At 39.1% G+C, this 14,591-nt stretch overlaps 1 protein-coding gene across 4 annotated transcripts in view; it reads left to right on the forward strand.

Moving 5' to 3' along the window:
• Nucleotides 1-14,591, forward strand: part of A1CF (APOBEC1 complementation factor) — a 75,048-nt gene that overhangs the window by 32,826 nt on the left and 27,631 nt on the right. For all 4 annotated transcript variants that reach the window (XM_012801425.1, XM_012801427.1, XM_003783670.2 and 1 more), the window contains exons 3-4: nucleotides 7,591-7,725; nucleotides 9,974-10,104. In XM_012801425.1, coding sequence (XP_012656879.1) covers nucleotides 7,591-7,725; nucleotides 9,974-10,104 — 266 coding nt within the window. The remainder of the gene's footprint in view (nucleotides 1-7,590; nucleotides 7,726-9,973; nucleotides 10,105-14,591) is intronic.

A 14,591-nucleotide genomic window follows, 5' to 3' on the forward strand; every position in this document is an offset into this window, starting at 1 on the left:
ATCACCTAGCCAACCCCATCCCTTTAAAGATAAGGAAATGAGAGTCAGAAAACATTTAGTGCCTTGCCAAGTTCCTCAGCTTGTCAGAAATTAAAATTCATGAGGATATGGTAGGAGGATAACGAGTGTATAAAATTCTTTGCATGTCAAAACCAAAGTGCATTAGATGGGATTAACCCTGGCATGTGCTGAACTAGGAAAAGAAAGTTCTTCATCATGTCTTTATCTGCACTTGGGAAGCTCTCCATAACTTAATCAGATCTCTAGCTGCTATGCAGTAGTTAATTCAGAAAGGCAAATTATATCTGTAAGTAAATAAAAAGTTAGATAGGCTTATTGAATAAACGACACATTCTAAAAGGATAAAAACCCCAAATGGATTATGGAATCACCAAAAGCTTTCACCCACTTATGCCTTGGATGGAATTGAGAGGTCCCTGTAGATTGAAGCAGTGTGTGGAGACATGACCACAGCCATGAGCTGTGCGCGTGAGCACAGCAACTCCTGGCCTCAACCAAAAGAAACATAGGCCTTTCCGTCCATCATTCTGTGAACATTGCTGTAAACAGAATCTTAGAAACAAGTTGATATTTTATTTGCTCTCTTAGGTAGGAAAATAACTCAAAAAACCCAAACCATGTCTCCTGATTTCCAATTTTATCTTTTCTTGAATTTAATATTCTTATGAATGTTCAAACACTTACTTTATAAAAAACCTTTACAAAACATGGTATTTGCAAGAGGCTGTTTGCCTTCGAATGCTTCAAGTTTTGAGAGAGTGAATTTCTAAGGGGTGGTTTGCAACACACAATCCTCAAAGGGAAATTATTAAATGATATTCAATGCATCAATTTGATAACGTGAACTGCTTCTGCTTCCTTAAGATAACTAATAAGGATTAGGGCTATTTTCCCAGGAACTAGACCTTCCAAAGTAAAACAAGTACCACATTCATAATCTGCTAATAATTGTTTCTGCAAAAGAATCACATCATACATTTTTTAAAAACCATTAAATGTGAGTGCTTTGTGGAAAGTGAAATAAATAGATAAATCTTCAAGAGTCAAAATCCATTTGCATCCATCTTCATGATTGTTGCCAGAGACATATGCCACCAATAATATTATTTATTTAGAGTTCATTAAATCAACACACTATTTCTATTTTATTTATTTTAAAACAAAACTCACTTATGTAAGTGGAAACCCACAGGTTTTATGTGATAATTATTCTTTCCAATGTCCTTAAACTAAATGCATAATTATTAAAATAAGATACATTGGCCTGTAAACTTGCTAATATCATCTCACGTGCCACATTTTGAGAAACATGAGGTTGTATGATGATAAAGCTAAATTAATATTTGAGTATTATGGTCATGCCCTATGGTTTCCTCTCTTTGTTTCAAACTCTAATTCTACATTTCCACCAATTTCAACAACTCATTTAGTCTTTATACAACAATTGTTATTACTCTTTCTATTTTAAGAGAATAATATTTGGCATTCATACTGCATATGCCTTGCAAGAATTGTAGAGAATAGCTAATAAGGATAATGCTCACCTTCAGAGTATATTAAGTAAATTCTGCTTTCTAAACGTTTCCAGTCTAAAAATAGGTTTTACCAACATGAAGTCAATGATCTTAACAAGATTTGAAGATGAACAAATGATGCAAAATGGATAATTCTCCTTTATATACAGAATTAATGAAATTCACATTTCCAAATAACACTGTCTGTGGTTCTCAGGCAACAAAACCTTTGTAAAAAGATAAAAAGTAAAATCACATCTAAGAGAGTCCACATGGCACATCTTATTAAGTCCCCATAAACTCTGTCACTTAGTGGGGTATCTGTCTATAGGTGAAATTTAAAAAAGAATTATATAAATCTCACAGATCAACAACTGGGAAAAGACAGCGTAGATTTGTAAACCATAATAGACACAGTCCAGAGATACATTCTCGATGCATCGCTCTCAGCTCTTAGACTGTCCACGAGAGTTGGACCACAGAACCACTCCTCTGAATATGGCCCTGGGTGGCTGGTCAAAGCTGTAAATGCCACCAAGCCTGGGTAGACCAGCCAGGACCAGAGGAAGTGGAAACTGGAATAAACACAAACCCCATCAACTGGAGAACATCTGAAATCAGTTTATTTAGGGAAAGTACATAGTTTCTTCCCTCTTGGAAGTGGAAAAACAAAGGGGTGGGGGACCACGAAGATGATTACAAATTTGGAATATAAAATTTCCAAAGAGCTGTGAAAGAAATTGAAATTACTACTTAGGCAAAAACAGACTGAATGAAGGTTCATTAATTAATGTCCTTCCATGTTATGAATGAGCTCATCTATGAGAAACAACTCCCATCTGGTCTCTGTAATTGGTGAAGCTGAACAGGAAAGTAACTGGAACACACAACATGAGGAACTACGAGGGGGGCGCCTGTGGCTCAGTGAGTAGGGCGCTGGCCCCAAATACCAAGGGTGGCAGGTTCAAACCTGGCCCTGGCCAAACTGCAACAAAAAAATAGCTGGGGGTTGTGGCGGACACCTGTAGTCCTAGCTACTCAGGAGGCTGAGGCAAGAGAATCGCATAAGCCCAGGAGCTGAAGGTTGCCATGAGCTGTGACACCACTGCACTCTACTGAGGGTGACAAAGTAAGACCCTGTCTCTAAAAAAAGAAAAAAGAGGAACTATGAGGCCGATGAGCCTGAAAAGAAACATCGCCTAAATTTATGAGTACTATATGTGCCATAAAGTCCTCCAGATCAAACATCATAGATCCTCTATGCTTGTGCATTCTGTGATGTTAAGCAAGTCACAGGGTATCTCTGAACTCAAGTTAGCTCACTTGTATAAAGAACATTTTTGGTTAAAGCCAAAGAGAAATAATGTCAGGATGAGCATGGGCTTAAGATCCAAATGTGATCTCGGCTGCTTGCTGTTTGTGTGACTATGAACACAGTCTAGGCCTTGGGTTTCTTATCCATAAAATTAACGTAATGGCAGTATTGTTCTCACAGGTTTATAAAATACCTAGCACAGTGCTAACTCAACGGAGGCTAGCTGCACTACTAGTAAGTGCAAGTAACAGTGCTAATTAGAAAGGTATGAAGGCTACCAGTTCACAGAAACTTAGCATTGGGAGAATTGGTTTAAAAACCCCATGCTACATCACGTCTGTCATGTTAAGAAAATGCACCTATCATCATAGAGAACTCAACATGAAAGTCTGCGCACATGTGATTTCTGCACCAGAACTCAGTTTGACTTCACAGTAACCACGACTGTCTCAACTGCGAGGAAAGCTGGCAAAGCAAGTATCTGACATTGTTGAGTCCTGTAGAAGGCAGTTTTGCCCAGAATCCCCCAGATGTGTATTATGTTCAGATGTTTGGGGGCTAAAATGAATTCAGTTCATTCGAATTCCATGCTGAGATGTATTGATTAGAATGATTTATGGAAGAAGGTTGTATGGTTTGTAGTCAAGGTCAAGAGGGTAGACACAGTCTCTGGAAGAGTCTATGGCTCCACTATGAAGAACGTGAAATATCCGTAACAGGATATTACACATATTCTTGCATTATAGATAGTCTCAGCTTCCAATATTTATGCTATAGCTGTTTATAGTTAGAATTGTGTCCTCAATTTTTAATTGACATTTGAAGGTTTTCTACCTACTTATATGTAACTAGAAAGAGATAATAGTTTTCCAAGTTTTAATTGGAAAAATTAAAGTTCACAGAGTTTAATGAAAATTCTCTCATGAAAAATAAAAACTTATATTCTTTTACCCTGAACTATTAATACAGTTGTGGTGCTGGGGTGAAGGCATCCCATGAGAAGGACATCAGCCAGAGGAAAAGGAGCAGTTATAATTAGGCTTTATCTATTTTAAACTCCTCAACTATAAAAATAGTGCCTAAAATACCAGCAAACGAGAGCCCAACTGTCCTTTCTGAGTAATGGACAGCTATTCTAACCCCATGACTAATGCCCAGTGCCTGTCTTAAATGGGTCTGTACTTCCACCACTGGTGCATTCCAAGGCCGGTGGGTGGTTCACAGTGCAAGCCTCTCCAACTGAGTGAAATTCAGAGCAGATCCCCCCAAAATGGGGAATTCTTTTCAAGTGTTCTTAGAAACCACAGAAAGACAATAAATTTGGATAAATTGATGAACATTCCTATACACATGATATGCACAAAGTAGTTGGGTGACGTTTCCAACAATGTAGCAATAAAGAAGTTGAAGAGGAACTAAAAACAGGTCTATCTGCTGGCTGCCTATTTATTTTCAAATATCAGATAACGCTTGTCAAATCAGCAATTCTGGAATAGCCACTTTAACGTTATATTTACAGGATGAAAGTTTCATTTCCTCAATCCGAATGACAAAATCACTACCAAATTTATACTAAATTTATTTCATTAATCTGTTGAATGTCATAGATATCAAAGATAGACAGAAATGGACTCAGACCCAAATGGGGTGAGTTGGCCTAAGGAGGAAGGTGGTAGTTTGGCAATATATACAGATTGAGTATCTTGTACGTGAAATGCTTGGGACCAGAAGGTTTTTGGATGTTAGGGATCTTTTTTTTTTCAGATTTGGGAATATTTGTGTATACATAAGACAATTTGTGGTTTGGACCCAAAACGTGAAATTTATGTTTCATATATATCTTATACACATAGCCTGAAGGTGATGTTATAGAATAGTTTCAATAATTTTGTGCCCCCATCATATGAAATTTATGTGAAATTTTCCATTGGTAGTAGCATGACAGTGCTCAAAAGATTTCAGATTTTGGAGAATTTTGGATTTTTTAAATTACGGATGCTCAACCTATAACAGTATACCTCTCTGTGAGAAATAGATGTGAGATACAACCTTCAAATATTTTTGTGTAATAAAATGATTGGTTCCATCTATCAAAGCAGCAAAATGTAGAGATTAAGCGGACTGCCTGGGTTCAAATCCTGGCTTCTTCACTTCCCAACCACATGATGTTGGCAAGTTACTTAATCTCTCTGGGCCTCAGTATCTTCTGTAAAATGGGATAATAACAGTCCTTAACCCATGACGTTGTTGTAAAGATTAAAATAATATTTGACATGTTACAAGTGCTAGATAGGTATTTGTTCTGAGTAAATAAAGCCTTTAATATTTCTGCAAATATTAATTTTACTTTTGGGGGGAAAGTCTTGATTGAGATACAGACCGCTGAATTAAGATTTTTTTTTTCTGTAACCATAAAACATGTCTTTTTCTTTTTGAGACAGTCTCACTTTGTCACCCTCAGTAGAGTGCCATGATGTCACAGCAACCTCATACTCTTGGGCTCAAGAGATTCTCTTGCTTCAGCCTCCCGAGTAGCTAAGACTACAGGTGTCCGCCACAATGCCCATCTCTTTTTAGAAATGAAATCACATTCTGGCTAAGGCTGGTATCAAACTTATGAGCTCAGGCGATTCACCTACCTTGGCCTCCCAGAGGGCTAGGATTATAAGCATGAGCCACCGCTCCCGGCCAACCATAAAACACTTTATTTCTCAGATTTCTCAGTGATGCCAAAGTTGTGTTACTGGACAATCCTACAAGAATATTAAAGAAAAAAATATGTGAGAACACTATAAGCAAAATTTTAAATATTCAGTAAGATAAAAAAAAATACTTAGTTTTTGGAAACAAAAAAGTAATCTAGGCAAGGTAGAGACTCATATACAACTGTATTATCACTATTATTTAAAGAAACATAATGTAAACTAGTAGGAATAAAAAAGTGACGTGACCACAGACATCAATTCAATACTGTGATCTAAGGAGTCTTTGTGCTAACACTTATAAAATAATAGAAAAAACTCAAGTTGGTATATAGAAAGATTTAAGAGGGACAGTACAAGTTGCCTTGATTTTAAATAGCAAAGCACTCCCCTGCCAAAGTGTCTTTAAACAACTAACATACATCTTTTAAAAATACAGTATATAGACAAAAACTATACTATATGGGAAGGCAGAAACATTTAACAGTATCTATATCTAAATATGGGTAGAATGGTACATTGGAGAAATTTTCTTTTTATTTTATATATCACTGTGTTTTCCTCCCAATAATATCTATCATTTATAGCATAAAACTTTAAATATTAGTTGGCTCGGCACCTGTAGCACAGTGGTTACAGCACCAGCCACATACACCAAGGCTGGCAGGTTCCAGCCCAGTCTGGGCCAGCTAAAAAACAATGACAACTGCAACAGAAAATGTCCAGGCATTGTGGTGGGCACCTATAGTCCCAGCTACTTGGGAGGCTGAGACAAGAGGTTTAAGCCCAGGAGTTGGAGGTTGCTGTGAGCTGTGTTGCCCCAGCACTCTACCGAGGGTGACGTAGTGAGACTCTGTCTAAAAACAAAAACTTTCAATATTAGTTTATAGAACTGAGTAATGAATACGGATGTTTAGTCCATTTTTAATACCAAAATCATAATGAAATATAATGACAAAGAATTCCAACTGTGTTTCTGTGAAAATCAATTTGTCTACCTTTTCCAACAAATGAACTATTAAATATTTCAGATCAATAGTGGTGTATTAGGCCTATACTTCACTTTGGGGCCCCTGACGTTATTTGTAGGTCTTTAACCTCCAGAAACATAAAGGGGTTAAAGGTGCGGAGAAACACCAATGCTACCCCTCCCCCCACAGGTCATTTGTTAGGACAAAGGAAATTCAAAAACAGAAGTCCATTTCGTTTGAACTGAGAAAATTATTGCACCCCACATAAAGATTCAGTGTCAGTAAACTTCTCACTGTCTTATCTTGAAAATAGATTTAAGTCCCTCTCCAGCTATCCCCAAAATTACCCAGTTCACGCCTTCCAATGTTAATCTTCATATGTTCTTATCCGGAAGCCACATTGCTTTACTCGGTATATGAAACCACTTAAATTTAAAGAGGCCAAAGGAAATTAATAACTATTAAAGGTATAGCACATACCCAAAGCCACGCATATGTGATCCAATGTTGCCTGTAATCAAAGGCTGACATTATTCACACCTTACATGTGAGAAAGCTGAGGTCCTGAGAAGTGGTTTGCCTGAGGTCCCACAGCTAGTGAGCAACAGAGCCGAGGAGTCTGGCCCCAGGATACTTATCACCACAGTACACAGCCCTCATCATTAAATCAGAGTTCCACATTTAAATTATAGTCAGATCCTTCAGGGATCTGGCTTTGGTGAGTTTATATGACAAAAAAAAAATAATATAACCAATAAGTAATAATTCATAGATTTTTTTAAGAAGGTAATTGTTCTTAACAGAAAATTTAAAAATAATAATAATCCCTTACATTTGCCTAGCACTTTATAAGTTTTAATAATGCTCATCTCAAGCAAGTTGCTGATGCACCCCTGGAACACGGGATTATAATCCACATAAAACAGACTTTCATTCTTCTCCTTTAAGCAGCCAGCTATTATTAGTCAATAATAAATATGGTCATTAATGGGAAATAATTTTTCAAGACATTAAGACATTGATGTTAACATTTTCTTTTCTTCCTCGTACCCGCCGGGGATTTGCAGGAAAATGGACAAAGAAAATACGGTGGCCCTCCGCCTGGCTGGGATGCCGCACCCCCAGAACGGGGCTGTGAAATTTTTATTGGAAAACTTCCCCGAGACCTTTTTGAGGATGAACTTATACCACTATGTGAAAAAGTAAGTCCAAATTTAACATTTACTTTTTCTTATCTTTCAAGGGAAAAATACCATTCTCGTCACTGTTCTTTTACTCTTTTTTTTTTTGGACTGGGGCTGGGTTTAAACCTGCTCCCCTACCCCCATTTGGGGCCAGGGTCCTACTCCTTTGAGCCACAGGCACCGCCTGCTCTTACTCTTCTTGATGACAGTTTGTTTCTCTTCCAATTGCCATTCCTCAAAATCATGGACAAAGTTAAAGCCTTCCTGGCTGTGAGTGATTGCTCCTTTGTTGGCCCAGATCTTTGTGCTGTTTCTGACAGCTTGACCTGCTAGTCACTACTGACTTTCATATCTATACCTCGTTCCCCAATCTCTCCACTGGTGACTCTGCAAACCCAGTGTGTCTGTCCATCTACAATCACACTACAACCTGCCTAAAATTAGCTATTGCTCCAACCTAACATTTTAATAAGGTTTTATAAAGTACAGTGTTTTCATATTAAAAGCATACGTATGTTTGTCGTGGCTCAAACACATACCTATAAATATTGATCCTGAACGAAATTTTCTTCTGTAAGTCTCAATTTCTTGTCTATCTTAGTGCATCAGTGAGATTAAGAATATGGTTTCTCAATGGCACCATATATTATATTATATAATACTTACTATGGAATAAATTCCTCCAGTTTTAATTCAGATCAAGAATTAACCAAATTCAAATTAAAGAGAAAATAAGAAATTAAAATTTATTTTCCATAATTTACTGAGTGGTTTTGAACAAGCACATCACTGAAAAATTTAGTGAATATTTAGCTCTTTCCCTGATTGCCACAATCAATTGTGTGTATGTATGTGTATGTGTGTGCATGTCTATCTAACTCAGCCTCAGATGCAGAAACATCTGATTTTATATATACAATCCTACCTGGCACATGGACAAATTATGAGGACTTAATTCTGTAAGAATCATATATACTGGCTCGGCGCCTGTGGCTCAAGTGGCTTAGGTGTCAGCCACATACACCTAAGGTGGCGGGTTGGAATCCAGCCTCGGGCCCGCCAAACAACAATGATGGCTGCAACCAAAAAATAGCTGGGTGTTGTGGCGGGCGCCTGTGATCCCAGCTACTTGGGAGGCTGAGGCAGGAGACTTGCTTGAGCCCAGGAGTTGGAGGTTGCTGTGAGCTGTGATGCCAGAGCACTTTACCCAGGGGGACAGCTTGAGGCTCTGTCCCAAAAAAAAAAAAAATCATATTTACTGAATATAAAATTGAGCATCAAGAAACACCTGAAACACAGAGATGAAACATACTCAAAGTCTTTCCTAAGGAGCTCAGAAGAAATAGGTATCCATCACTGAACACCTTGGGATGAGGAGGTTTGAGCTGAGAAGTAATCAGCCACCAAAGTAATGGCATACGCTTAATAACACTTCTCCTAGACATGCCCATTATAGTGTGATGATTTGGGCAATCCTCTTGAACAGCAGCCAGCAATAGAAAATTTACAGTGGTCACTAGCTAAGTCTGTATTGCTGCTGGGTGGTGGCAGGGAGAATTCTGTGGGCAAGCAGAGTCCCTGCCCCGATAAGGATGGAGTGAGTGCTCTCCACCTGTGGAGGCCCTGGCCCCGCGTCAGTTGTATTAGGACTAGCACTGACCTTCAGCCTTCAGGGTGAGAAAATAACAAGACTTCCCAGATCAGCCTCTGAAACACATGTGGGTTCATTTCAAGGTCATGACAAGGAGAAAAGACAGCTAGGAAGTCAGTATACCAACATTCCAAACGAGCATTCTTGGTTTTTGTTGAAAACATCAGTGATAGAGTAGGACCAAGCAGAGATGAAACTACAGAGACTGCAGAGGTCCCTCTGGAGGGCATGGACAAATCTATCAAAAAAAGCGTAATTAGGATGACAACGTGTGTTTTCAGATCCCTAAGACATCGCATAAATCTCCAGATAATTATGGGATGAAAGGTCTTTCACCATGTCAAAAACATTCCGTTAAGTCAAGTTGACATGTCACTTGTACATATTTTCTTTATTTAACTTGATTTTTCCCATAAGTCAGATAATTGAACTGAACCCAGCATGAAAATATGCAAACCGTTCCACATGGGACTCCACTGCCAAACGGTGCTGTAGGAGGCCGACTTCAGGAAACATTGTGTGTGTGCGTGTGTGCGTGCGTGCATGTGTGTGTGTGTGTGTGTACGTGTTCATCTGCAAGTATAAATATGAACTTTCTGTTTCTGTGACTTACAGATCGGTAAAATTTATGAAATGAGAATGATGATGGATTTTAATGGCAACAATAGAGGATATGCCTTTGTAACATTCTCAAATAAACTGGAAGCCAAGAATGCGATCAAGCAACTTAATAATTATGAAATTAGGTAAGATCCACCTCTTCTGGATTAAAAGTGAATCCGATGATGCATCATTATTTTTCTTTCAAGTTTATGTAAATAGCATATGTAAGAAATCTATAGACAAACAGGCAATAGAAAACAGGTTTGTTCTTTTTCTTGGTACAAATAAATTTGACGAACTATTTATTTAGTAGCAATACTATAAGAGGGGCCAAACTAAGTTCTGTGAAAATGTTCAAAGCAGCAAAATTCATTAATTTATCTACTTCCTAAATATGTGCTGGGTACTGTTCCACCATCCTTGTACTAAACAAACAAATATAGAAGATGACTTAAAATAGTCTGAAAAAATAAAAGCAAAGAGGGGATAAAGTTATGTGAGGAGGTGAGTATTCTAACTTAGTGTACTTAAGAAAACACTCTCTGGGAAAATGAAATTTGATCTGAGATTGAAAGGAAAGCGCCAGCCAAGACCATCAGACCTGGGGAAGGTTATTTCAGGAACAGAGAGAACAAAGTTCCCTAAATGAGAAGGAGCTGGGGATGACGGAGGGAGAGGAAGAAGCCCACCGGAGGAGGGCGGAGAGCAGCATGGCTGGAGAGACCTGTATTCGGCAATGAAGAATGCGAATTTTAATAAAAAAGGAAAATCATAGAAGAGTTTTTTTTTCCCACATTAATATGAGGCTACAAAGGTTTAGGTTGCATGGTTTTCAATTCTGAGGTAGAATTCAAGTTGTAGTTGAGCCCTTCACCCGGGGGGTGTGCCGAACACCCTCACATTGTGCACATTAGAGGAGATCCTGCCACCGGCCCTCCCACCTCCTGCCAGTTGGACAGTTCTTATTAAAGTTACCTTTTTTAAAACATGACTCTGGCTGTTGGGTGGAGAGTGGACCATAGCAGCGTGAGAATGGAAAGAGGAAAGCTGGCTGGCTGCTGGACTGGTCTATATCTAGGCAAGAAGGGATAGTGGTTGGACAAGGAAGTTAGCAGTGAGGGTAGGGAAAACAAGTCCTATCTAGGATATACTGTGAAAGTTGAAAAGACGAGACTGTCTGGATGTTGGAGTCAGAGTTTGAGAGAATTCAGGACTCTGGGAGGAAACCTAGGATTCGGTCCAAGTATCTTTGGAAATGGTAATGCCATTGATACGGAAAAGACTGGAGGAATAGCAGGAAACACGTGAAGAGCTCCGTCTGGGGTGTGCTACATTTGAGAGGCGTATTGGACAAACCAGGGCAGATGCTAAGGAGGTGACTGCATGATAGTGCAGGCAAGAGGTTACATTGGAATATAAATTTGGGGGCAGCTGGCAAATACAGATAGCACTTAAAACTACCAGACTAGAGGAGGGTTCCAGGACATCATTGACACAGTGCAACCAATAACTGGTTTTTTACAAACTGGAAATAGGGGCTGGGTGCCATGGCTCATATCTGTAACCCAGCACTTTGGGAGGCTAAGGCAGGAGGATCACTTGAGGCCAGGAATTCGAGACCAGCCTGTCAATATAGTGAGATCCCATCTCTACAAAAAATTTTAAAAGAATTAGCCAGGCACAGTGGTGGGTGTCTACAGCCCCTGCTACTTAAGAAGCTGAGGTGGGAAAAATCACTTGAGCCCAGGAATTCAAGGTTACAGTGAGCTATGATCACAGTTGCACATTCCAGCCTAGTGACAGAGCAAGAGTGTATCTCTAAAAAATGATAAATAAGTAAACTGAAAATAGGGTTAACTTTATGAAACTGAGTTTTAAAACCTTTGTCTGGTGAAAGAACTGTCACAAATCCTTTCTTAAAAAGTTCTGAGCTACCCTGAAGAAAAATAATGTTGCAGTTAAAACACAATAGCTCTGGGGCCAGCCAGTCTTCACTTGAGTCCAGCAAGTAACTTAATACCAGCAAGCCTCAATTTTCTCATTTATAAATTGGGGATAATATCCATTTCCTAGGTTTTATTGCAGGGCTACTATAAAGATTTTTAAATGCTTACCCCAGTGTTTAGAATGCAGTAAGAAGTCCACAAATGATAGGATTATTATGTATTAGCACAATTTTTGACATCTATTTTCTTTCTGAAATAGGAACACATCTTAAAATTGATCCAATTTTAAACTTGATGAATACAGAAAGAACAGAATTCCACCATTATTTTTCTCCCACCTTCTACAGTCCCCCCAAAGTCACATTCTCCTTATAATTCTTCAAATCAGTCAACTACTAGGTCATTTTTCTTAAAATCCTTATCGACAGAAGATCAATTAGATTTGATAATTACTAGTAGCCCAGCCATTCAGTCCCAAGGGTGGATTCTGGGACAGAGTCTTAGAGAAAATATAAGGCACCTTTTCTTCTCATACACACCTCCACGAGCCCAAACAATCTTTGTGTGGTACGTGGAAAAGTGTTTACAGTAAAAAGCAGGAGCCTGAGGCCCAGCCCAGGTTCCTTTAGACAATCTTCTAACATCTTCAAGTATCATTTACATCCTTGGCACCTAAACCTTCAGGGATGTAGTGAGTATCCACCATAAGAAAAAATAGACACTAAAGTGCTTTAAAAGGGCTGTAAAAAGCTATATTTTAATATTACAGTTATATGATTTCAAGGGTTAGAAAATTCCCCATTCCTTGGTCTTTCATGGAATGTGGACAGCCTACTAGGAGGTTATTCCTGAAAAGCCTTGTAAGTTGAGATGTCCGTGGAATTGGCTATGCAGGGCACCAGTAGGATTCGTTCTATCTACTCAGCACATCGTTATTCATTCCGCTCAATGCTCTTTGATAATAGATAGGTTGTAAATGATGAACATAATCAATCCACCAGTCACTGATGATTAACAGCATTCTTCATAAACTTCAGTGTCTTTGTCTTTAAAATAGAGATAAAAATATTACCTACCTCATGGGGTGTCAGGAAAAATAAGATAATGCACATAAATCTCAATGCCTGACATGCATCGGTGTTCTGCAAATGTTTGCTGACGGCTATGATGAGGGTGATAGGGAGGGGGGTGGGGGGAAAGGAAGAAGAGGAGGAGGAGAAACATGACAAGGAATTTAGAAAGAACATGAGTGGCCAAGATTCCAGTCAAAGCTCAGGTTGGATGCCAGAGACCATGCAAAAGTTACTTTACTAATTACTAGGCAAGAAGTGACAGTGGTTGGATGAGGAAGTTAAGGGCACAAGTTACTTGGAAAATTAGGGTTGGATAAATGCAATATGACATAGCAGAATACAGACCCCGGAGACAACCTCAGCTACTTCCACCCTCTGTTGAGTCAGTCCTGCCAGAGAGGGAACCTTGCTTGTACAAAAGAGAACCTCCCGTGATTTGCTTTTAGGTTCCGTTTCTCAGGGGATAAATATGGCTCTTTTCGGGAAAAGATCCACCCCTGCCAAATCCTCCTCCTTATCATCAAATATTCACTGGACATCATCTAAATGACTGGTGTCTAGAGACATGAAAGCTGCGCCCTCAGCTTTTGAGAGCTGGCTCTTTGTCTCCGGGAAGGCTGGAGAAGGTGCCTGACAAACCACACAGGTTTAAAAATAGCACATGGAATGCTAGGCTCCCCTACTGGTAGATGGTACATGACCAACCTCCTAACTATCAAAAATAATCTCTAAATAAATAATACCTTGGAAAAGAGGGTTTTAGTGTATAAGTAAAAAAGAAAAAAAAAAACTATAAGATCATTTTATGAACGCCTTGAGCCCCTCCCCCCAATAAACACATTCCTGGGCTAACGCTTACTAGACGGAGATGGTGCTGTCACAGAACTGATCCTCGCATCTCCAGTAAAGAGTTCTGTCACGAAACTGATATGTGATCCTCGCACCGCCAGTAAAGGCTAGGAGACAACTGGGACAGGGCTCAATCCTGGTCAGAATGCCTGCCACATGACCCAGAGCCATTAGATCCAAGGAAATCCACCCAATCTCCCACTCCTCCTACAGAGAGTTTATGAATGACTGAGTGGCTACCTTACCTATGTTCAATAACTTTGTGTTATCGTAAAGGTCACAAGCCTAATCTCCAACACATGGAAAACATCAAAAAGCAGAAAGTAGTAAAAGTTGAAACCATGTCTCCATAACCTCGCTGCTGAAAGATGACCGCTGACATTTTATTATCTTTCCCGCTTGTCTGTACATTTCCAATCAAAATGGCCTTCTCATATACCTATTCTACAGCCTTTTTTTAAAACCCAGCAGCATACCGTGAACTCTTTATAAACCAGTGAACATTCTCCTCTATGACTATTTTTAATGACTTCAGGACATTTTATGGGATGAATGCCCATGTTTTATTTGCCAGTGATTTTCAGCCAAGAACAGTACTGTCCACCCTAGGGGACATTTAGAAAAGTGGGGAAGTACTTTTGAATGACTTGACATATCACCATTGGTATTTGATGATCTAGAACTGAGGATGAGAAACATACTATGAGATATACAAGGAAATGTCCAGTCTCAAAGCCAACAACATCTCAGTTGAGATGAATT

This window comes from Otolemur garnettii, unplaced genomic scaffold, assembly GCF_000181295.1.
Source record: "Otolemur garnettii isolate 467f Iridium unplaced genomic scaffold, OtoGar3 scaffold00008, whole genome shotgun sequence".
Lineage (NCBI taxonomy): Eukaryota > Metazoa > Chordata > Mammalia > Primates > Galagidae > Otolemur > Otolemur garnettii.